Here is a 25,638-nt window from a genome sequence, read left to right on the forward strand (position 1 = left end):
GGACAGTTGTCCTGCAGCGAGGCAGGGACACCTAGCGTCGTACATGAGTATGATGCTAGGAGCCCGGCTCCTTGCACTGTGTTCGGTCCGGGACTTGCGGCCGAAATACGTCCGCCAATTACGGACGTAATTAGTGTGTGTGCACATACCCTCCCCGTAATTTCAGCCGTTACGGACCCCCGCCGTGTGAACATACCCAAAGGGTATGTTCACACGAGGGCGTCCGTTACGGCTGAAATTACGGGGATGTTTCAGCCTGAAAACATCCCCGTAATTTCAGCCGTACCGGCATGTGCAGGCGCTTGAACGCCGCGTCAATTACGGCCGTAATTAGCGCTGCTATTCATTGGAGTCAATGAATAACGGCTCCAATTAGGGCCAAAGAAGTGACAGGTCACTTCTTTGACGCGGGCGTCTATTTACGCGCCGTCATTTGACAGCGGCGCGTAAATATACGCCTCGTGTGAACAGACAAACGTCTGCCCATTGCTTTCAATGGGCAGATGTTTGTCAGCGCTATTGAGGCGCTATTTTCAGACGTAATTCGGGGCAAAAACGCCCGAATTACGTCCGTAAATAGGCCGTGTGAACATACCCAAAGGGTATGTGCACACACACTAATTACGTCCGTAATTGACGGACGTATTTCGGCCGCAAGTCCCGGACCGAACACAGTGCAGGGAGCCGGGCTCCTAGCATCATACTTATGTACGATGCTAGGAGTCCCTGCCTCGCTGCAGGACAACTGTCCCGTAGTGTAATCATGTTTACAGTACGGGACAGTTGTCCTGCAGCGAGGCAGGGACTCCTAGCATCGTACATAACTATGATGCTAGGAGCCCGGCTCCTTGCACTGTGTTCGGTGCGGGACTTGCGGCCGAAATACGTCCGTCAATTACGGACGTAATTAGTGTGTGTGCACATACCCAAACAGTGCAGGCTGGGCGGTGCCGCAGGTCACGTGGGTCGCGCCTCACTTCCGGCCACCCCTCTTGGCTTCCATCTTGCTCCCCGCGTGTGTGTGCGCGCTCGGTGCCGCCGCCGCTCTCTGAAGGCCTTTAAACCCGCCGTGTTCCTCACACACGCCCGCCTGCCGGCTGCAGAAGGTGAGAAGCCTATGCTCAGCCAATGGCATTCACCCCCCGGGTTGTGTCCTATGCCTGCCGTGTGGTGGTGCTGGTGCTGCTGCTGCTGGTATAGGTCACCGGTTCTGTCATGCTGGGGCGTGTAGTACCACTGGTCCTGGGCTATCACTGACTGCTCTCCGGTAGTAATAATGATGATGGTTTTATCCCGTGTGCCGGTCACGTGGTGTCAGACCTGTCACACTGAGCTGGTGATGGGCATTGTGAAGGGTCTGGCCCGGACTATGGCGGCTCCGGTCCCTGTGGTGTTATATGTACAGTTTACAATGATATCCATATATACCATCACAGCCGCTTCCTGACTAATCCTCCCATAGACATTATATTGGCTATTAATGTAACGTATGTGGGCGCTTGCACACTCCTATTCTCATGACCGATCTGATGAAGACTGGTGCACTTTGGCATCAGTTTTAGGTGCGGTTACAACCCCACAAAAAAAAATGTGACTTGGTGCGTTGTTTTATGCCTTACTGTTTTTGCTGCAAGTGCATTAAAAAAACGCACCAAATCGGGGTAAAACCCATGTTCAACTGCAGCATGTGAATGGGACCCTAACTGGAAACGTACCTGCAAATTTATTTTAAACAATGAAACTGCACAATAAGCATGTGTGAGTGTTCGATGACCACCAATGAGGGCGGCACAACGGTCCATGACATCTGCCATGGTGTTCCTTTTATCCCTTGGGAGATGAGCGCTGCCAATTGTCTTGCTGCGGGTTACTCCACTGTCCATATCGGAATAAAGCTGCATGTGTATAGAGGAATCGGCATAGATGGCTGGCGGCCGAAGCATTGCTCTACTGATCACTATACTGTGTATGACCAGCACAAGGGAGTATGACTGGGCCAGAATAAGGTGACCAATGATGTGCACTCCAGCCATAGTATGCGGTCACTGGTGTGGAGGGGTCTACATGACATGAACAGGCGGTCTCTGGTGTGGAGGGGTCTACATGACATGAACAGGCGGTCTCTGGTGTGGAGGGGTCTACATGACATGAACAGGCGGTCTCTGGTGTGGAGGGGTCTACATGACATGAACAGGCGGTCTCTGGTGTGGAGGGGTCTACATGACATGAACAGGCGGTCTCTGGTGTGGAGGGGTCTACATGACATGAACAGGCGGTCTCTGGTGTGGAGGGGTCTACATGACATGAACAGGCGGTCTCTGGTTTGGAGGGGTCTACATGACATGAACAGGCGGTCTCTGGTGTGGAGGGGTCTACATGACATGAACAGGCGGTCTTTGGTGTGGAGGGGTCTACATGACATGAACAGGCTCCCTGCTAGTTACTCTGTACTTGATCTTATGCTTGGGTCGGTATTGCTCCGCTTGCATGTGAGACTGATAGTTATGATGTATTTCTTCTTGTTTACTTTTTCAGATGAAAGAAATTATCATGAATCAAGAAAAGTTAGCAAAACTTCAAGCACAAGTGCGCATTGGTGGAAAGGTAAGTTCTCATGATTTTTAGCGATATCAAAAATAAAATTGTGAAATTAAGACAAAATATTAACTGAAATAGAAACTGAATGGAGAGGAGTGCATGACGCTGATTGGTCAGCGTCATACACTCCTCTGTACAACGCCCACTTGGTCTAAAGTAAAACACGCCCACTTGGATATTAAGAAACTCCTTAGCATAAAGCTAAAAACGCTCATAACGTCGTAAAAAAAATCGTTTCTCTAAATAAAAAGCACTGCTGTCATCTACATTACAGCGCCGATCTCCTTATGTAGGAGACAGGACACTTATAATGTGGTGACAGAGCCTCTTTAATGTGAGGTACATGATGGGGTTAAATACTATTAATGTGAGGCACATGGAGGTTCAAACTTCATAATACCTCGTGCCTCACATTAATATGTGACAGAAAGCGGTTTTTATTTTATAACCTCGTAAACATAAATGACGCTATAAATTTGTTATTACAGTAGCGACGATACCGAATATGTGTATTTTATGTATTGGGGCTTATTTTAATGTTAACATTACTTTACTTTATTTATTTTTTAACTTTAATGTACTGGCATATATCTATGTGCCAGTACATTAGCCTGTGTGCTGATAGTACACAGGCAATTGTTAGGACATACCTCAGTATGCCCCAACAGGAAATATGGTCAGACAGCCCTGGGGTCCTTCAATGGACCCTGGGCTGTCTGCCCATATATGGTTTGTCCCTCGATTGCGTCGCAGGGATTCCCTGTGAAGCGATCCAAGGAGATTCCCCCCTGCTCAATTTCCCCTTGAATACCACGGTCAGCTTTGATCGCAGCATTCAAGGGAATAGCAGCGGAGATCAGAAGCTTCAGGACTCAGGATCGGGGCAATGGCTGTATCCCGCTGTAACAACCTTCATGTGTTATTATAATTAGCTGTGTGGCCGCACAGCTTGGTATCGAAATACATGAAATAACAGTATTGAATCGTTTGAGGGTGCGCGGTATCGAAACAGTATCGAAATTTCGATGCATCTTTCAACCGTAGTTCTTACAGTAGTCAATTCTGGAATGGCAGGAGAGAAGAAAGTGTTATGACCAAAAGAGCTTTGTGTAATTCAACTTTTAAAAAGCGTTTAAAATGTCCGTGACATGTCAGAAGGTTTGATCGGTGGGGGTCCAAGCACGGAGACCCTCACCGATTGCTAAAACAAAGTAGCAGAAACACTTGGGTGAGCGCTGTGCCTCTTCATTTCTGATCAGCTTTCCTTGGAAAGCCAAGTGAACGGTGTACTAGGCTTTCTATTGAGCGCGTTCACTGCTCTGAGCAAACATGCTGTTTACCCCACCAATCAAAACTTCTGACACGTCACTATGACACATCAAAAGTTTTTAAAGTTAGTTACACTAACAATTCCTGCACTTTACTTTGGACATTGTTACTTTGGTTTGTCTTCTAAATGTGTTTTCCAGATTTCCAAAATTGTGTTGTTGAGATGCTTATCCGCAGGGAATTCCGGCCGAAAAACTGCCAAATTTGTGCAGCTTTTCGACCAGAGTGTCCACTGCGAAAAACTGCACATGGAAAAAAAAAAGGTTCATACTAATGTAGCCATGGCGACGTGTCCCTCTGCCGTCCTGCAGCTCGGCCTCCAGGGATCATGTTTCATCCCATGTGATTGGCTGCAGCGTTAAAATGGGATGAAGTCACCCCAGGAGCCCGGCCTGGACGAAGAACCACAGAATTCTGGGTAAGTATAAGATTAATATTTATTTTTTTGCGGCCAAGTTGCTGCTTTTCCGCTGCAAAAAGTGCAACATCTATTTGTTGCGGGTTTTGCCTCCCCATTGAATTCAAAGAGTAAAACCTGCAACAAATAAGCAGATAACGCAAATACAATTGACGTGCTGCTAATTAAAAAACCACACCACATGTAAATTTCTGAGCGTTTTTTTCCCGCTCAGCATTTATTCAGCGTGTGGATGAGATTTGTTCAAATCGCATCCACTCTGCTGCTACTGTAGTATGCTGCGGATTTTCCGCAACTAAATCTGTTGCGGAAAATCTGCAATATTCTGCAATATTTACGCTGTGTGAGAATTTACTCTAAATGTGTCATAGTAGCGAGAATACAGGGCTCCATTTCTGATGCTTATCCTGAAATCTTTCTGCAATCACCTACCTTAGTGTACTTCCTATCCCGCCCCTGCCCCTTTCCCTTCTCCGTGCTCCTCCCGATTTCTCAGTTGAGTAAATTCAAGAATTTTAGATACCACAATATTCCTACCGTCTGTTTTGCAAAATTTCTCTTACTTCACTGCACTGAGGATATGCTCTCCTAATGTTGTTTTTGTATATGTGCATTAGTACAAACGTATTCAACTATAACGTTTGTTATCTGTACAAAAATATAGAAAAAGCCGCAAACTACAGGAAAATGAAGGGCCAACGCCTGTGTCCAGTTATACAATGTTTAGTCCTAGCATTTTATGTTCATGTACAAATGCATTGGTTGTCTATAGGGTCCATGTGATATCACTGTGTAGTGGATGGTTTTTCTCCGGGACGTGTACATGTTGGGGTATGTTCACACGGGCTATTTTCGGGCCGTAAACGGCTGAAAAATCGGAAGCAGAACGCCTCCAAACATCTGCCCATTGATTGCAATGGGAGAAACGGCGTTCTGTTCCGACGGTCCGTTTTGAAGAACGGCCGCGTAAAAAAACTTCCGCGAAAAAGAAGTGCAGGTCACGTCTTGGGCCGTTTTTGGAGCAATTTTTGATAGACTCTATTGAAAACAGCTTAAAAAATGGCAGTAAAAAACGACGTGGAAATCGCGAGTGTCTTAAAAAAAAAAAAAAAAAAAAAGTCTGACAATCAGGAGCTGTTTTCCCTTGAAAACAGCTCCATGTTTTTGGTTAAGCATGTGAACATACCCTGAGAGGAGGGTGGAGTAGTTTAGTTTTGCGCTTTGGATGTACAGGTTGATGATGGTGTTTTTAGCAGTTCTCTTCTCTCTTTCCTGGGGCTGTGTAGGACACAAGAAGGGCGATCTTCTATTTCATTTGTTGAAGGGTGTTTCCTGTATAAAGCAGACTTATGCCTGACTGTGCTGGAAAGATATGAACATGTAGGTGGAGATTCTCTTTCTAGTCTTCTCACATGTACATGTTCATCTCCACTTCCTGCTTCCATCTTTACTTGCTCATTTTTTCATAAGTCAGTCTGGGTCTTGGTGACTAAAATCACATTTCATGTTTTGCAATGCCACAAAAAAAAAAAAAACCCGCTTCAAGGCCCATGCTGGCAATTCTGCTCCGTATAATCTGTTGATAGGAATTGTATTCAGGACCACTAAACCTCTAAGGCCCTGTTCACACCTGCATCTGAGGCTCCTTTAGGGGCTTCCATCACAAGTTCCATTATTTTTTTCCAGACAAAATAGCGTAACATGCAGCTCTATTATGTCCAGCAAAATGATAGAGACACAATAAATTCAGTTGGTTCTTTCAGGTGCTTTTGATTTGCATTATCAACAGATCCCGAGCTTCCGGTAATCACGTTGTTCTGCTCCTATGACTGAGCGGAACCACGTCCAGATGTGAACGAGCCTTAACTTGAGGGCTTATTCAGACGAACGTATAATAGGTCTGTGCAACGCGCATGATTTTCACGCGCCTCGCACAGACCTTTGTTAGTCTATGGGGCCGTGCAGACTGTTCGTGAGTTTCACGCAGCGTGTGTCCGCTGCGTAAAACTCACGACATGTCCTATATTTGTGCGTTGTTCGCGCATCACGCACCCATTGAAGTCAATGAGTGCGTGAAAATCACGCGCAGCACACGGAAGCACTTCTGTGTGACGTGCGTGATTCGCGCAACAGCAGTAAAACGTATGAATGAAAACAAAAGTACCACGTGCTTTTCTGTTTACAAACATAGTGTCGTAATGATGGTGGTTGCGCGAAAATTACGCAGCCACGCATCATACGGGGCTGACACACGGAGCGGTTATGTACCTTTTGTGCACGCACACGCTCGTGTAAATCCGGCCTGATAGGAATGTTCACCCAGCTCAGAGCTCCACTTCCCCTTTCAACCCAGTTGGCTGACCATAGCAGCGGTTGTCTAGTGTTTCTATTCCTTCTAAACTACTACTCAATCTGCACCTACTTATGGAATGGTTCTTCACACTTTTTCAGTGTTTTGTTTTTTTTAAATCCATATTATCCTACTTTTAGACCAATTTCGCACACAGCTTTTTGGTAGTTTTTTTTTTTTTGTCAAAATATGCAGCCAGATAAGTCTATAGTGAAATGAGCCTACATACACTTTCTCTGTAGGACTTCAAAAACACAGGTAAAAAGTACAAAACCACACTATTACAAAAACAAACACTAAAAATGCTTGAAATGCATAGCTTCTTTTTTACATGGATTTTTTTTTTTTTTTTTGCAGGCTGAAAAATCTGAATTTTGAGGCAGACTTTCACCTGCCTGCACTCTTTGCCGCGTTGCTCACCCGTGGCCTTTGAACGCCGCGGGCAAAAAAAACGCAGTGAAAACTGCTTTCTCTGCCTCCTATTGATATCAGTGGGAAGTCAGAGACGGAAACGCCTGAAGAAAGGGCATGACGCTTCTATTTCCCACGAGTGCTTTTTGAAATCAATGGGGGGCGGCGTTTTCGGCCATTTTTTGGCCCTGTTTCCGACACGGTTTCCACATCACAGACCGCGCAAAAAAAACACTGTGAACAGGGCCTTAGTGTCTTCTTTTTTGGGGTTGTTTTCATAGTGCTAAAAAATCCCATAAAAAAAAACCACACAGAGCAGACTGCATTTGGAAAATAAAAACGCCACTAACCACAGGAACTCCACAAATGTCATGTATGTAGCATTTTAATATTTTACTATAGACTTTAATGTAACATCTGGTCGCACAAAAAACACCATGAAAACGGCATAACAAATTGATGTCTCCTCCTTTGTATCCACTCCTGTGTTTTGGCTCATAAAACTACTTGTGTGACTCCAGCTTAAGACTCCTTCTTTAGGGACCGGTTTCTTCTGTTGATGTAACTTGCAACGTTGGAGGATTTAGTTCTAGCTAGCATTTTGCATCTTCTATCCTTTTGCTACAACTGTGTGGCCATATGGTCCTGTAAGTAGTTGATCATCCATGGCTGTAGATATAAAGATGATTCCCATTCGCCTTAGAGTTTTTAAGTATGTGAACTTTACCTTGTGTTGGTTTTATGTCTTTTAAGGGAACAGCCCGCAGAAAGAAGAAAGTCGTCCACAGAACGGCTACTGCTGATGACAAGAAGCTACAGTTCTCCCTGAAGAAGCTGGGTGTAAATAATATCTCTGGCATTGAAGAAGTAAGTGATTCACTATCCGATTACAGTCCTTTAAAAGGCAATGTGTACACTCGCCACTTTTTTTTATTTTTTATCATTTACCTTTTAACCACTTCCTGACCAGAAGTGTCTCTTCCCCTCCCCCATATTTAATATTGTGCTTCCATATTGTGTAATAAAAAATGTGATTTTATATATATATATATATATATATATATATATATATATATATATATATATATATATATATATATATATATAATTTTTTTTTTTTTTTTATATGGAAGTAATAATGGGGGGGGGGGGGTGAATGTTGCGCAAACTGGCTTTTGGAGAACAATTTTCCGAAGCTGGATTCTCTGACACCATAAGACTATTACAGATATTGTAAAGTACCAAAACACTGTTAAAGGGATTGTCCAGTCCCCAAAAAAACTGATGGCCCAACATCAGGATAGGCCATCAATATCTGATCATTTGGGGATCTGACTCCCGGCACGCCTGCCGATCAGATGTTATTTCCATTACTGCTCACACTGAATCGCAGACACACTTGTAGCGGTGGTTCACAGTATTCGTCTATTCACTTTAATGCCAGAAGACTGTAATACTGTGAACCACTGCTACAAGTGTGTCGGCGATTCATAGTGTGAGCAGTGAATTAAGGGAAAGCAGCGCTCGTACGAGTGGTTCGGCCCCTTTAAAACAGTTGATTGGAGGGCCTGCTGGGAGTCTGGCTCCACCGATCAGATATTGATGGCCTATCCTGAGAACAGGCCATCAATTTATGGGGCCTGGAAGACCCCTTTAAACAGGCTCTGTCACCACATTATAAGTGCCCTATCTTCTACATAAGGAGATGGGCGCTGTAAAGTAGATGACAGCAGTGTTTCTTATTTAGAAAAACTATCTATTTTTACCACGTTAGGAGTGATTTTAGCTTTATGCGAATTTGTTTCTTAATGCCCAACTGGGCGTGTTTTTACTTTAGATCAAGTGGGCGTTGTACAGGGGAGTGTATGACGCTGACCAATCCGCCTCATACACTTCTCTCCATTCATTTATTCAGCGCATAGTGACACTGAGTTGTTCACACTGTGCTGTCTTATACAGACACATTAACGTTACTGAAGTGTCCTGACAGTGAATAGACATTCCTTCCAGCCAGGACATTAATGTGTCAGTATAAGACAGCACAGCGTGAATAACGCAGTGTCACTATGCGCTGACTAAATGAATGGAGAGCAGTGCATGACGCTGATTGGTCAGTGTCATACACTCCTCTGTACAACGCCCACTTGGTTTAAAGTAAAAACATGCCCAGTTGGGCATTAAGCAACTAATTTGCATAAAGCTAAAGTCGCTCATAACGTGGTAAAAATAGACCATTTTTTAAAAACAAAACAAAAACCTCTATCACCTACATTACAGCGCCCATCTCTTTATGTAGGAGATAGGGCACTTATAATGTGGTGACAGAGCCTCTTTAACACCCCCAAAATGACTTTTATTTTAATTAGACCCCCCTCCCCCAAGACATATCAAAGACTATAATCTGCCACATGTAAAATCACCAGAAGCTACATGGTGACTTTGGCCGCGACATAGCGATCTTTGGCTGTGCGACCTTTGTCCCATAGCCTACACTACAAGTAATGAAAGTCAATGTGGTTGTGACCTGCAAGTAACTGTGACATGACGGATTGGATTACTTGCAACTATCATGTAGCTACAGCTCGTGTGATGCGACCCAACCACAATGACTTTTATTACTTGCAATGTAGCCTAAGGGACATAGCGATCTTAAGAATATCTGGCACAAAATTCGGACGTGAAATAAGGCAAAATAACAGAGGTATGAGAGAAAATAGGAATTAGACCTACCGGTAATTGTATTTCCAGGAATCCATCATGACAGCACTACAGGAGGTTGCCCTCTTGACCTCTGTAGGGACAGGAAGACAGAGAGGTTAAAAGGCCCCTCCCACCACCCACTTGCCAGTGTTTTTCAATTACTACACCAGGATGGATGCAACCCTATTTTATTTCTAGGGATAATAACTGACATGTTAAATGCACAAATCAGAATTCAATCAGGGAGGGAATGTAAGAGTGCTGTCATGATGGATTCCTGGAAATACAATTACCGGTAGGTTTAATTGCTATTTTCCAGTACATCCCTCATGACAGCACTACAGGAGCAATACCAGATTATAATGCTCAGGGTGGGACTATGGATTGAAGGACTTTCCGTCAAACTTAAATCCGTCTCGGACAGAACATCGAGCCTATAATGTTTGTAAAACGTATGATGGCTTGACCAAGTGGCAGCTTTGCAGATTTGGTCCATAGAGGCTTCTCTTCTTTCTGCCCAGGATGCCGAAACTGCCCTCGTTGAATGGGCTCTGATGCCTTGTGGGGCACATAGTCCTTGGGACTTGTAGGCTTTTTGCATGGTGGTTTTTACCCATCTCGCTAGAGAGCCTTTTGAGGCTTTCTTTCCTCTATTCTTTCCCCCAAACAGGACAAATAGATTTTTATCTCGTCTCCAGGAGGAGGTTCTATCCAGATACTGAAGAATTGTTCGCCTGACATCCAGGCAATGGAATTTTTCTTCTTGTTGGTTTTTTGGATCCGGATAAAAGGAAGGTAGAATTATTTCTTGTTCTCTATGGAAAGCGGTAGATACCTTTGGAATAAAGGAAGGGTCCAGCTTTAGGATGATCTTATCCTCTTGTACTTTTAGGTACGGTTCTATGACTGACAGAGATTGGATGTCTCTCCTTCTTGCTGAAGTAATAGCGACTAAGAATGCAGCTTTTAGAGTTAAAAAATGCATACTAATTGTGTCGAGCGGCTCAAAGGGGGGCTCACAAAGAGTCGTCCACACTACATTCAAATCCCAGGTAGGAACTGATTTCTTTAGGGAAGGTTTCAGTTTAGAGACCGTTTGAGTGAATCTTCTGATCCACCGATGTTCAGCCAGGGGAGTGTTAAAAAAAATTCCTAAGGCTGAAATCTGTACTTTTAAGATACTAGGGCTAAGCCCTTTCTTGAATCCCGATTGTAAAAAATCTAGGATTTTCGCAATGTTGGGAGAAAAGGTCCTGGGTTTCCATGCCAGGAACAGAATTTCTTCCAAATTTTTTGATAGATTTTAGAGGTAACTTCTTTATGACTTGATAAGATAGTTGAAATTACCTCATCTGACAGACCGTGGTTCCTCAAGATCTGCCTTTTAGGATCCAGGCTGACAATTTCAGAGTTTCTATTCCCTGAAAGAATAAGGGACCCTGGGAGAGAAGATTCTCCTTGACTGGGAACATGATAGGGTCTTCCAACGCTAGGTATTTTACGATTGGAAACCAACTTCTTTTTGGCCAATAGGGAAGAACAATGATGAGCTTTGTCAAATCTTCCTGGATTTTTCTTAATACCATTGGTATTAGAGGAAACTGAGGAAAGGCATAGGCCAGATCCATGTCCCAGGGTTGGGACCATGCATCTACTCCCAATGGGTTGTCTGAGATTTAGGGAGAAGAATGTCTCTACTTGAGAGTTTTTCCTCGTGGCAAACAGGTCTATTTGTGGATAACCCCAATTTCGGGTTAGGGACAGAAAGACTTCCCTGTTTAGGGACCATTCTCCAGGGTCTACTTTTTCCCGACTCAGGAAATCTGCTGATAGGTTCTCTGAGCCTTTTAGGTGGACTGCAGAGACTGATAGGACATTTTCTTCTGCCCAACTGAAAATTTGTGTAGAGACGGCCTGAAGAAGAGTGTGTCTTGTTCCACCTTGATGGCGAAGAAAGGACACTGCTGTCGTGTTGTCCGATAAAATTCTTATATGCTTCTCTTTTATGGTGGGTGAAGCTCTTATAAGTGTCTCCCATACGGCTCTTAGTTCTTTGAAGTTTGAGGACATCATCTTCATTTGAACAGGCCATGTGCCCTGAAAGTGCTGGTCTTGGATTACCGACCCCCAGCCGTGTTTGCTGGCATCTGTGGTAATCACTACATAAGGAGAAGTTCTCCAGGGGACTCCCTTGTCTATGTTGTTTGTGCAGAGCCACCACAGGAGGGATGATTTCACAGTCTCGGAAATTTGAATTTTTGAATTCAGGGAGTTTTGTTTTCGATCCCACTGGGACAAGATCAGATTCTGTAAGGGTCTGGAGTGAAATTGGCTCCATGGAATAGATTGGATGCAAGACGTCATCATTCCCAACATCCGCATACATTCCCTTATGGAACAGGCGTCTTTCCCCCAAAATTTCCTTACTTCTGCCAGTAGGAGTATTTGTTTCTCTCTTGGGAGGAAGGAATGTTGAAGGGAGGAGTCCAGCAGTACTCCTAAGAAGACCTTCTGTTTCTGGGGAGGAAGACTCGACTTCTGAAAGTTGATTATCCATCCCAATTCCTGTAGTAGGGAAAGAACCTGTGACTGATGACTGACTAAGATAGCCGGAGTATCTGCTGTCAACAAGAAGTCGTCTAGATATGGGATAATTACTATAACTTGACTTCTTATGAATGCCATGATCTCTGCCATAATTTTTGTAAAAATTCTGGGGGTGGAGGAAATGCCGAAGGGGAGGCAGACAAACTGGAAGTGGAGAATGGAAGGACTGTCCTGAACTGCGAATCTGAGGAATCTCTGGTACGCGGGGTGGATAGGAACGTGATAATACGCATCCTTTAAATAAATCGTACACATTGATGCCTCTTCCCTTATTAGAGGAATCGTTGATCTGATGGACTCCATCTTGAATTTTCGATATTTCACCCATTTGTTTAGGACCTTCAGGTTGATTATTGTCCTGTAGGAACCGTTTGGTTTTTTGGGATCTCATCCCAAGGCTTAGTGTCCTCTGGATCAAAGATAAGTCTGTTTTTGAAATCTCTTGAAATGAAGAGCCTTTTTTCTGAATCTTCCCATTCAGTTGTCACCATTCTTTTGAGATTTTCGTTTACCGGAAAAACCCTTGTTTTCTTTTCCGTTAGACCTCCAAACATCTCATCCTGGATGGTATGTGGTTGGTCTTCTTCGGGAATATCCATGGTTTCCCGTATTGCTTGAATTAAGGTATCCGACATATCGGAAGAGAAGAAGAATTTTTTTCTCTTGAGTGGAAGAAGTTGAAGGCAAGAGTTCCTCTCCTTCTAACTCACCCTCCGATAGGTAATAACACTCCTGCTCAGAGTCAGACCCCTGAGAAGGACAATATTTTTGATCCACTTCAATCCGTGGTCTTTTTGCCCAGGAGTGTGAGGGAGTTTCTTGCGGAGGGGCGAGGGAGGCTACTGACTGACCCACTTCTTCACGAATCATAGCCCTAAGTTCAGACATGAACGTTGGTTGTTCCTCCTTTTAGTATTTTTGCAATACAATCCTGACAGAATTGTTTCCTATGGGACTCTGGCAATTTTTTTGCACAAGTCGCACATTTTTTAACCTTCTTTTTATCTGTTTGTCTCTGAGAGGAATCTTTTTCCTAGAGAAAACAGAAGGTAGGTAAAGTATGGTGTACATACATAAGGGGTCATACCCTTCCCCAAGGGTGAGACTCACGTGACCCTGGGACATATCTGGAGTTCCATCAGGACGAGGAAGTTCCATACCGCGACAGGTAACAGGCAATGCAATATGCAATCCACAAAAATAATCCAAGTTAGTTATCAGCGCTAACTACATACCTGTGCATGTCCCTTTAAAGGAACAGTGTTACCACAATTTTTTTTTTAATATGTTAAAGATGTTAGTGCTTTATTAAAAACGTTTGGATTAATTTGTGTGTTACTTTTTCTTATTTTTACACTTTTTCTTCCCTATGGGGGCTGCCATTTTTTTTTCCATTTCTGTATGTGTCGATTAACGACACATACAGACATGGAATACGGCAGCCACAGTCCCATAGGGACTGCGAACGGGGCCCGTTCCATTCACTTCAATGTATGCCGTCTGTGTGGGAACGGCGCATGCGCCGCTCCCACACAGTCCGATTTGAAATGAGCGCTGTCCGGCTCCATTTTCCTGTGGACCGGAAGTCGCGGCCGGACAGTAAGATTACTACTTCCGGTCGCGGCTTCCGGACTTGTGCACTTGGACCAGCGGCAGCAGACGGAGCGCACGGGCCGGAGGGAGCCGCGGCGGCAGGAGCAGGTAAGAGATTTCTATGTATGTTCGTGTTTGTGTGTGTTCACTACTGTATGTAAACCTACTACACTGTGTGTTAGCTCAAAAAATGGCGACACACAGTGTAGGAGGTTAGACCGTTCAATCCCCTCGTTTATCCCGGCACTAGCCAGGATAAAGGAGGGGGGGATGCTGAGAGCTCACTAGAGCGAGGGCTTTTTACCCAATTTTGCAGCATAAAGCAATGTGGTTGCTTTACGACATGCAATGCTGCAATTTTGGGAATGGCTCCATCTAGTGACCAGCAATGGGAAATATTATAAATTAGAATCCAATTGAATCCAATTTATAATATTTCCTGACTCGTGAAAAAAAAAAAAAAAAAAAATTAGAACAATGTTGAATCACCTACACACTAATTGTTTAACAAAAATAAATAAATCATGTTTTGCTGGTAACACATACCCTTTAAATGTGGGCGTTTTGAATTTCCCGCCTTCCAAGATGGCCGCGGACCGGAAGTAGCCCGACATTTCCGGACGGCTATTCGTCTCCAGCGTGTTTCCTTTGGAGTGCAGCCGCCATAGCCGGCGACTGAGGCTTGCTATGCGGTGCAGCGAGGATCCCCTGCCGGTGCGTCCACGTTTATGGAGCTGCCGGTCCCCGCCTGGTCTGCGGCCAGGCCGAAGCCTGCTTGGGAAACCCCAGGCCCCACACACTACCAGAACCCTGCCTAGGATTCCTCCGGTAGGTGTCTCAGGGTGTGAGCTAAGAGACCCCTCGTTCGAGGGGTGTTAGCCTGGGCTTTAGGGGGAAGAGAAGGGGGAGTGCACGGACCCCCCCGATCTTGCCCCCTGCCCGAGTTTCTTTCCTGCACTAACACAGGAGCGACGCTCTCTGCTCCTGACCCTGTGGGGACAGGAAGAACACTGGCAAGTGGGTGGTGGGAGAGGCCTTTTAACCTCTCTGTCTTCCTGTCCCTACAGAGGTCAATAGGGCAACCTCCTGTAGTGCTGTCATGAGGGATGTACTGGAAAAGTGTTTCTAACAGGTTATGAAATATGCAACAAAATGATCATATAGTATGTGATAAATTTGGTGCATTTTGTGGTTGCCTGATTGACGTTTACACTGTCTAAATATTTGGTAGTCTGATCTTGAAGTAGTGTTGCTTTCTTCTACGGGCTATAGGTTAGCAAATAGAGGGAGCAGATTGGCAGAGTAAGGTTGCCCATACATATTAGATGAAAGTCTGGGGGCACTATCTACGTATGGTGGTGTCCTGATCCGGTGAAGAAAGCTGTCCTGCAGCGGCTTATTCCCCTCTCCCCATTAAAAGCATATGAAATGGCCAATATGTGTGTTCAGCCAACATCTATTGTAAGTGTATGGCCAGCTTAGTACATGACTACACAGGGTTTGCTTGTAGTCTGTAACCATGGAGGCACAGATCTACATAGGAGCTATAGGCATAAAACAGTAGGGGATTTATTTTTAAGAATTGATAGCTTTTTCCCTTCACTGCTGATGGCACAGTGACTAATGCTCTGAGCTGAGAAGCCGGGTCATTTGAGAGAAATTAGTTGCTAGGGATATACTATGTAATAACTGAAGTTTGAGTGGTGTTATGCCGCATGTTCCTAGCAAACCAGTCACAATTGCCGTTAAATTGAGGGTAGAAGTGGAGGTTTGACAGGAAGCAGATGTGTCCTAAAAATAAAGTGAATTGCTAAACTAAGTGAGCACTTTTATTTCTCATTATTTGTAATAGTCTCATTTAAGGGGTTTAACACAGTCATGTTGTGGGCACTTGACTGTGAGGATTATCTGCTTTCCTTGGTCAATATAACTGGCTGATCCTTACAGCCAAGAACATAGGACATAGAATGGTTTCACCCACCGCTATATCCCATGTGCTCCTGTGTTCAGTGTAGCAGAGTGCTTCCGTGCCACTATTTCGTGGATTAGGAGCCACACAAATAGATGCCTGTACTTCGTATGGGAGCCTGTGAGGCAGCGTGCAATTGTTTGCTGAACTTCAGAAAAAAAAAATGCATTCAGTTCATGGACTATGGTAAGTCTGTGGTGCTGTATCTCTGCTAGGTAATACATTCTGCTTATAAAGTCTATCCGGAAAATACGGAGCTTCAAGATGTACAGCTATTAAAATACTCCGCACTAAAGCTTGTGTTCATCTTTCTAGGTAAACATGTTTACAAACCAAGGAACAGTTATCCACTTCAATAATCCTAAAGTTCAGGCTTCCTTGGCTGCCAACACCTTCACCATTACAGGGCATGCTGAGACCAAGCAGCTTACAGAGATGTTACCTAGCATCCTGAACCAGCTCGGAGCAGACAGTCTTACCAGCTTACGGAGACTTGCGGAGGCCCTGCCAAAACAATGTAAGTAGAACTCCCATCATTCGGCTTGTTTTTGCAGTGCTGTGTGTTTGATAGTACCATTAACGGGACTAGTGAATACACTTAGGCCCCATGCACACATCCGTGCAGCATTTACGGTCTGTAAATACTACACGGACGGGCCGCAGAGTGTCATCGACACTAGCGGACCGTGCTTACAGTAATAAGTATAGGAGCACGGTCCGTTAATACGAAAAATAGGACATATTTTTTGCGGTTCATTTCTATGGCCCAGACACACACCCGTAAATATACGCGAAGGTGTAGGTCGCCGGTAGAAATGAATGTGTGAGTAGTTTATCCGCAATTACAGTTAAAATCTCCGGACGTGTGCATGTGGCCTTAATCTGTTCAGCCTGAAACCTCTTGATATCACCATCGGAGGTTTATACTAATGGCCATGTTCATCCAAAACCACAGATAGAAAAGTAACTTACTGCTGCTAAATAATGAAACTGCATTACAGGTTTAAAGGGGCTCTGTCACCACATTATAAGTGGCCTATATTGTACATGATGTGATCGGCGCTGTAATGTAGATTACAGCAGTGTTTTTTCTATTTAGAAAAACTATCATTTTTGACGTAGTTATGCTCTATATTCGCGTTATGCTAATGACTTTCTCAATGGACAACTGGGTGTGTTTTACTATATGGCCAAGTGGGCGTTGTACAGAGGAGTGTATAACGCTGACCAATCAGCGTCATACACTTCTCTCCATTCATTTATACAGCACATAGCGATATAGCTATATGCAGCCACATAAACACACTATAACGTTACCGCAGTGTCCTGACCATGAATATACATTACCTCCAGCCAGGACGTGATGTGTATTCAAACTCCTGATCACTTCTCTGTGATTTACAGCACAGCGAGATCTCGCTGTAAATGACAGTTTACAGCATAATCTCGTGAGACTATGCCTGCTATGCTGTAAATCACAGAGAAGTGGTCAGGAGTTTGAATACACATCACGTCCTGGCTAGAGGTAATGTATATTCATTGTCAGGACACTGCAGTAATGTTATAGTGTGTTTATGTGGCTGCACATAGTGATATAGCTATATCGCTATCTGCAGCGTAAATGAATGGAGAGACGTGTATGACGCTGAGTGGTCACTGATTGGTCAGCGTCATACAATCCTCTGTACAAAGCCCACTTGGCCATATAGTAAAACACGCCCAGTTGTCCATTGAGAAACTCATTAGCATAAAGCTAATATAGGTCATAACTCCGTCAAAAATGATCGTTTTTCTAAATAAAAAAACACTGCTGTAATCTACATTACAGCGCCAATCACATCATGTACAATATAGGTCACTTATAATGTGGTGACAGAGGCTCTTTAATAACTGTAGATCAAAAAAAGTGCGATGGTTATTTACGTGGTATTTTCTTAATGCAAACATCCTATTGCTAGTAACGCCACCCATGAACATAACCAGGATCTAATAATCCTAATACTTAATTTCATACAATTATTGTGTTTTGCTTAGAACATTAACATGACGTTTTGTATGTGTGGTTGTCTGGGTATTATTTCATGCAGTTTTAGGCAGTTAAGATATATGGTTTATGTGGCCATGTAGCGAAGAGCTGAAATGCTTCATGTTTAATTTTATTGTATTACCTAGTTTGTGTTGTATTCCATATTAACTATTGATATACTTTTAGCTTTAGATGGGAAAGCACCGCTTGCTACTGGTGAGGAAGAGGATGATGAAGTTCCAGGTAGGATTTTCTCTAACTTTCCATAACACAGGACAGGTTGTGTCAGCCTTAGGCCTCACTTTGCCATATTATGGGGCTATTCGGTACAGAGCTGTAATAGGGCATCCATATACAGGTGCATGGGGACTTTCTGTACCTCTGTTTTTTTGCATGCCGTATTACAGCAGCTGATGGAGCCGCTGTGTGTAGACTTGGCCTTCTGCAACTCTCTATGTAAGTTAGTTCTTGATGTCAGATTAGGAACATACCCTCTGACTTAAATTCTAATCAATTGCATCTCTTAAAAAAAATTATCTACAGAACTGGTTGAGAACTTTGATGAAGCCTCCAAGAACGAGTCCATCTAATCTGAAAATCACGGAGAAGCTTGACCCTGAACAGAGCTGCTATTTTATATTGTGACTTATCTATTTGTGCTTTTTTTTTTTTTTTTTTGCCTTGATGGGATTAACGATTGGTTCATTGAAAATTTTCAATATGTAGCAGCTCAGCTTCAGTAACTGCTGAAGTGCAGACCCTGCCGTTGAGGCTTGGTTTACCTGAACACACCTGGAAATAAAGATTGATCTACAATAAACTACATGGGATCTGCTGTTTGTCTTCTGTGTAATAAGGTTTTTCAAGCTAAGGCCGGGCCCCAGGGTTTATTTACCCTAGGCAAACATTGATCGTATTGGACGTGACTTGGTGAAATATTTATACTACAATACGCAGGTACATTGCTTAGTGATAAAATAACTTCCTGATTATGTGGAGTCACTTGTTATATCATATGATCCCTCTCAGGTCTGAAACCGATCGTGTGGAAACACTTCTGTCCCAAGCTAAAGCAGCTGACAAAATTCTCTCCACACTATATAACCTCAACGACAGCCCCTCCTACTCATGTACCCTTCCTAAAAAACGTGAAACCAATCTCAATAGTCTTAACCTTGACCCTTGCCACAATGTAATAGCACGTTGTGGGGGGGGGGGTGTTTTGAGCGGGCTCACCCTCTGAGCCTGCTCCGTACTCAGTGGGTATCAGCTGTGTGTTATATCTGACACCCGGTACTAACTCCAGGAACAGCGATCGTGCTCTTCCTGGCCGTTTAACCCTTAGATGCTGCGATCAATCACCATCGCAGAATCTAAGATGTTAGAAATAGGGGGGTGCTCCCCTCATTGTGTCTGGGGGGCGCAGATGGTGGTCATGGCAGCCCAAGGGGCCTAATGAAGGCCCCCAGGACTGCCTATTTTCATCTCCAGGGCTTAACAGGAGTCTGTAAAAATGACAATATACTGCAATACATTAGTATTGCAGTATATTGTACCAGCGATCTAACCATTGCTGGTTCAAGTCCCCGAAGGGGTCTAATAAAATGTATAAAAATAAATGTTTTTAAAAAAAAAAACCCTTCCTGTTATTTAATTAAAATAAATAGGAATCACTGCGTCTGTAAAAGTCTGAACTATTACAATATAGCATTATTTAACACGCATGTTGAATGCTGTAAAAATAAAACACCAGAATCGCTTCATATCTCATACAAAATGAAATAGTGATCAAAAACGTTCATGTAGCGTAATGTGGTACCAATAGAAACTACAGCTCACCCCACAAAATATAAGCGCACACATCGCTCAATCACATGAAAAAGTTATGGCTCCGAATGTGGCGACAAAACTCAATTTTATTTTAAACCGTTTCTTCCTTGTAAAAGATTTAAAATAATTTGGCATCACCGTAATCTTATTGACGGGTAGAATAATGTTAACCCCTTAAGGACGCAGCCTAGTTTGGGCCTTAAGGCTCAGAGCCCATTTTTCAAATCTGACATATTTCACTTTATGTGGTAATAACCTCGGAATGCTTAAACCTATCCAAGCGATTTTGAGATTGTTTTCTCGTGACACTTTGGGCTTCATGTTCGTGGTAAAATTTGGTCGATATATTCAGTCTTTATTTGTGAAAAATTGCAAAATTTAGAGAAAATTTACAAAAAATAGCATTTTTCAGAATTTAAATGCATCTGCTTGAAAATCAGACGGTTATACCACCCAAAATAGTTACTAGTTCACATTTCCCATATGTCTACTTTAGATTGGCATCGTTTTTTGAACATTATTTTATTTTTCTTGGACGTTACAAGGCTTAGAACATAAACAGCAATTTCTCATATTCTTAAGAAAATTTCAAAAGCCTTTTTTTGAAGGTACCAGTTCAGTTCTGAAGTGGATTTGAGGGGCCTATGTATTAGAAACCCCCATAAAACACCCCATTTTAAAAACTAGACCCCTCAAATTATTCAAAACAGCATATAGAAAGTTTTTTAACCCTTCAGGCATTTCACAGGAATTAAAGCAAAGTGGAAATGAAATTTGCAAATTTAATTTTTTCTGCTGAATTTCAATTTTATAAAAAAAAATTCTGTAACAGAGAAGGTTTTAGCAGAGAAATACTACTAAATATGTATTGTCCAGATTCTGCAGTTTTTAGAAATGTCCCACATGTGGCCCTACTGCGCTCGTGGACTAAAACACAAGCCCTAGAAGCAAAGAAGCACCTAGTGCATTTTGAGGCCTCTTTTTTATTAGAATATATTTTAGGCAGCATGCCAGGTTTGAAGAGGTGTTGAGGTATCAAAACAATGAAAACCCACCAGAAGTGAACCCATTTTGGAAATTACACCCCTCAAGGAATTCATTTATGGTTTTTGTTATCATTTTGACCGCACAGTTTTTTCACAGCACCTATTTGAATTGGGCTGTGAAATGAAAAAAATTATATTTTTTCCAATAAGATGTCATTTTTGATCAAAATGTCTTATTTTCACAAGGAACAACATACCCCATTTTGTTGCCCAATTTGTCCTTAGTGCGGCAATACCCCATTTGTGGTGATAAACTGCCGTTTGGGCCCATGGGAGGGCTCAGAAGGAAAGGAGCGCTATGTGTTTGTTGGAGTCCAGATTTTGCTGGATTGGTTTTCGGGTGCCATGTCGCATTTGCAGAGCCCCAGAGGTATCAAAGCAATGGAAACTTACCAGAAGTGACCCCATTTTGGAAACTACACCCCTCAAGGAATTCATTTATGGTTTTTGTTATCATTTTGACAGCACAGTTTTTTCACAGCACCTATTTGAATTGGGCTGTGAAATGAAAAAAATGATATTTTTTCCAATAAGATGTCATTTTTGATCAAAATTTCTTATTTTCACAAGGAACAACATACCCCATTCTGTTGCCCAATTTGTCCTGAGTGCGGCAGTACCCCATTTGTGGTGATAAACTGCCGTTTGGGCCCATGGGAGGGCTCAGAAGGAAAGGACCACCATTTGGCCTACTGGAGCGTTTCTGGTGCTAAGTCATGTATGCAGAAGCCCCTGAGGTACCAGTACAGTTGAAACCCCCGAGAAGTGACCCCATTTTAAAAACTACACCCCTTAAGACATTCATCTAGAGGTGTAGTGAGTATTTTGACCCCACAGGTACTGTGTAAAAGATAATGCGCAGCAGATGGTGCAGAGTGAGATTTGCAATTTTATATATATATATGGCATGTCAGTGTCCGATATAGGGTGCCCAGCATGCGCCACCGGAGATCTAAACCCCTTAAATTGTAATGTGGGTTCTCCTGGGTACGGCAATACCCTACATGTGGCTGTTATCAGCTGCCTGGGCACACGGCAGGGCTTAGAAGGGAAGGACCACCATTTGGCCTACTGGAGCTTTTCTGGTGCTAAGTCATGTATGCAGAAGCCCCTGAGGTACCAGTACAGTTGAAACCCCCGAGAAGTGACCCCATTTTAAAAACTACACCCCTTAAGACATTCATCTAGAGGTGTAGTGAGCATTTTGACCCCACAGGTACTGTGTAAAAGATAATGCGCAGCAGATGGTGCAGTGTGAGATTTGCAATTTTATATATATATATATGCCATTTCAGTGTCCAATATATTGTGCCCAGCATGCGCTACCGGAGATATACACCCCATAAATTGTAATGTGGGTTCTCCTGGGTACGGCAATACCCTACATGTGGCTGTTATCAGCTGCCTGGGCATACGGCAGGGCTCAGAAGGGAAAGATGAGGGGGGTAAGCTGTGCGGAGTGCATCAGGGTAAATTAAAAATCAAGGGATGTATGATAAATTTTAAAACAATCTTTTATACAGAGCCCTGGTTTTTCGGGACACGTGTCACATTGGTATATTGTGTTCTTCCTTATCCCCCTCTTATAGCAGACTCTGCACCTCTTTTGACTCTTTCCCTTTCCACCGGTTTGGGGAACTTCTCCTGGAAAGTGTTGCCCTGGTACGATGCGTGTGGCCTCGCTTCCAGAAGTACTGAGTGCCCCCCCTTTCTGGTCCCTAAAGATTAGATCTTGAAAATCCAGGAAAGTTCCCCTCTGTCCTGCACATCGACGTAGCACGTACGCATTGTACAAAGCCATCTGTATGATGTGCCCGGCCAGCTTCTTATACCACACTGCATAGCGCTGTAGGGCTTCAGGACTTGATTTGACAAGTCCATCCCTCCCATGTACCTATTGTAGTCCAGGATGCAGTCTGTTTTGGGGGTGGCCTTTCCTTCATATATCCTAAACCTGTAGGTATACCCGGATGCACTCTCGCACAGCTTATACATCTTCACGCCATACCTTGCCCTCTTACCCGGCAGGTACTGGCGGAATTGAACCCTCCCTTTAAAATGTACCAGGGACTCCTCAATAGAAATACACTTCTCGGGGGTGTATGCTTGGGAAAACCGGGCACTGAAACGGTCTAATAGGGGTCTCCGTTTATACAAACGGTCAAAACTGGGGCCATCTCGGGGTGGGCACGGCTCATTATGAGTATAATGTAAGAAGCGAAGTATTGCCTCATTTATTTATTTTTTTAGGTTCCAGTTCAGTTCTGAAGTTGCTTTGAGGGGCCCATATATTAGAAACCCCTATTAAACACCCTATTTTAGAAACTAGACCCCTCAAAGTATTCACAACAGCATTTAGAAAGTTTATGAACCCTTTAGGTGTTTCACAGAAATTTAGAGCAAAGTAGAGGTGAAATTAACTTTTTTTTTTTTGTCAGAAAATCCTCTTTATACCATTTTTTTTATAACACAAAAGGTTTTATCAGAGAAACGCAACTCAATACGTATTGCCCAGATTCTGCAGTTTAGAGAAATATCCCACATGTGGCCCTCGGGCGGTAATGGACTGAAGCACCGGCCTCCGAAGCAAAGGAGCACCTAGTGGATTTTGAGGCCTCTTTTTTATTAGGCACCATGTTTGGTTTGAAGAGGTCTTGTGGTGCCAAAACATTGGAAACCCCCCAAAAGTGACCCCAATTTGGAAACTAGACCCCTTGAGGAATCCATTGTAGTTTTCTTGGGGTGCATGCGGCTTTTTGATCAGTTTTTATTCTATTTTTAGGTGGCGTGGTGACTAATAAACAGCAATTCTCCGATTTGTTTTTTTATTCTATTTTTTTTACAGCGTTCACCGTGCGCTATAAATGACACATTCACTTTATTCTGCGGGGCGATACGATTACGGCGATACCGGATGTTTATAGTTTTTTTTTATGTCTTATGGCGTTTGCACAATAAAATACGTTTTGTAAACAATCATTCACTTTTTGTGTTCCTTATTCTAAGAGCCATAACGTTTTTATTTTTCAATCAATAAAGCCGTGCGAGGACTTATTTTTTGCGTAACGAACTGTAGTTTCGATCAGTACCATTTTTCGGTACATGCGACTTTTTGATCTCTTTTTATTCCATTTTTTGGGAAGTGAAGTGACCAAACAATTGTTATTGTGGTACGGTTTATTATTTATTTTTTTTACGGCGTTCACCGTGCGGGATAAATAACAAAATAATTTTGTAGTTCAGGCCGTTACGGACGCGGCGATACCAATTATGTATAGTTTATTTGTTTGTTTATATATTTTTATTAATAATAAAGGACTGATAAGGTAAAAAGGGGGAGTTTTACTTTTAATACTTTTAAAACTTTTATTTTCTTATTTTTACACAACTGTTTTTAACTTTTTTTTCACTTTATTACTTTGTCCCACTAGGGGACTTGAGGGCAGGAGGCCCTGATCGCTATTCTAATACACTGCACTACATGCGTAGTGCAGTGTATTAGAACTGTCAGCTACTCACTGACAGCAAGCATAGTGGGTCCTGAAGTTGTCAGGACCCACTAGGCTTCCGTCTATGGCATAGCCGGACGCCATTTTTTGGTGTCCGGTTGCCATAGTCACCATCGCCGGCCGCTATCGTGTAGCAGGCCGGCGATGGCGGATTAACCCCTAAGAAGCCGCGATCGCTATTGAACGCGGCTTCTGAGGGGTTAATCGGCGGGGGAGCTCAGCGATCGGTCCCGGCACATTGAGCAGTGATAGTCTGCTGTCGGAAACAGCAGCTATCACAGCTCATGAACGCGCCCCGCGCGAACGGCGCCGTGTTTACTCCATGACATACTATTATGTCATGGAGCGCGAACGATGCACTTACCATGACATAATAGTATGTCCTGGAGCGTTAAGGGGTTAAAGAGGCTCTGTCACCAGATTATAAGTGCCCTATCTCCTACATAATGTGATCGGTGCTGTAATGTAGTTTTTCTCAATTTAAATGTATCTGCTTGTAAGACAGGCAGTTATAACACACAAAATTGTTGCTAATTAACATCCCCCATATGTCTACTTTAGATGGGCATAGTTTTTTTGAACATCCTTTTATTTTTCTAGGACATTACAAGGCTTATAACTTTAGCAGCAATTTCTCACATTTTCAAGAAAATTTCAAAAGGCTATTTTTACAGGGGGCAGTTCAGTTGTGAAGTGGCTTTGTGGGCCTAATATATTAGAAACCCCCAATAAGTCACCCCATTTTAAAAACTGCACCCCTCAAAGTATTCAAAACAGCATTTAGAAAGTTTCTTAACCCTTTAGACGTTTCACAGGGATTAAAGCAAAGTAGAGGTGAAATTTACAAATGTCGTTTTTTTGCAGAAATTCATATTTAATCCATTTTTTATTTTTTTTGGGTAACACAAAGTTTTACCAGAAAAATTCAACTCAATATTTATTGCCCAGATTCTGCAATTTTTAGAAATATCCCACATGTGGGCCTAGCATGCTACTGGACTGAAACACCGGCCTCAGAAGCAAAAGAGCACCTAGGGGATTTTGGGGCCTTATTTTTATTAGAATATACTTTAGGCACCATGTCAGGTTGGAAGGGCTCTTGCCGTGCCAAAACAGTGGACAGCCCCAAAAAGTGACCCTATTTGCGAAACGACACACCTCAAGGAAATTATCTAGGGGTATAATGAGCATTTTGACCACACAGGCTTATTGCAGAAATTATTGGAAGTAGGCCGTGAAAATTAAAATTACA

General features: G+C 43.1%; 1 protein-coding gene across 1 annotated transcript; it reads left to right on the top strand.

Annotated features, from left to right (window-relative positions):
- The first annotated feature begins 981 nt into the window (after nucleotides 1-981).
- On the top strand, nucleotides 982-18,824 carry BTF3 (basic transcription factor 3). Its single transcript, XM_075854874.1, has 6 exons — nucleotides 982-1,106; nucleotides 2,536-2,604; nucleotides 7,860-7,973; nucleotides 16,291-16,492; nucleotides 18,188-18,244; nucleotides 18,545-18,824. Exons 2-6 carry the CDS (start codon nucleotides 2,536-2,538, stop codon nucleotides 18,589-18,591), a joined length of 489 nt encoding a protein of 162 aa, XP_075710989.1. The 5' UTR covers nucleotides 982-1,106; the 3' UTR covers nucleotides 18,592-18,824.
- Nucleotides 18,825-25,638: the final 6,814 nt, after the last annotated feature.

Source organism: Rhinoderma darwinii, chromosome 1 (genome assembly GCF_050947455.1).
Source record: "Rhinoderma darwinii isolate aRhiDar2 chromosome 1, aRhiDar2.hap1, whole genome shotgun sequence".
Taxonomy (NCBI): Eukaryota; Metazoa; Chordata; class Amphibia; order Anura; family Rhinodermatidae; genus Rhinoderma; species Rhinoderma darwinii.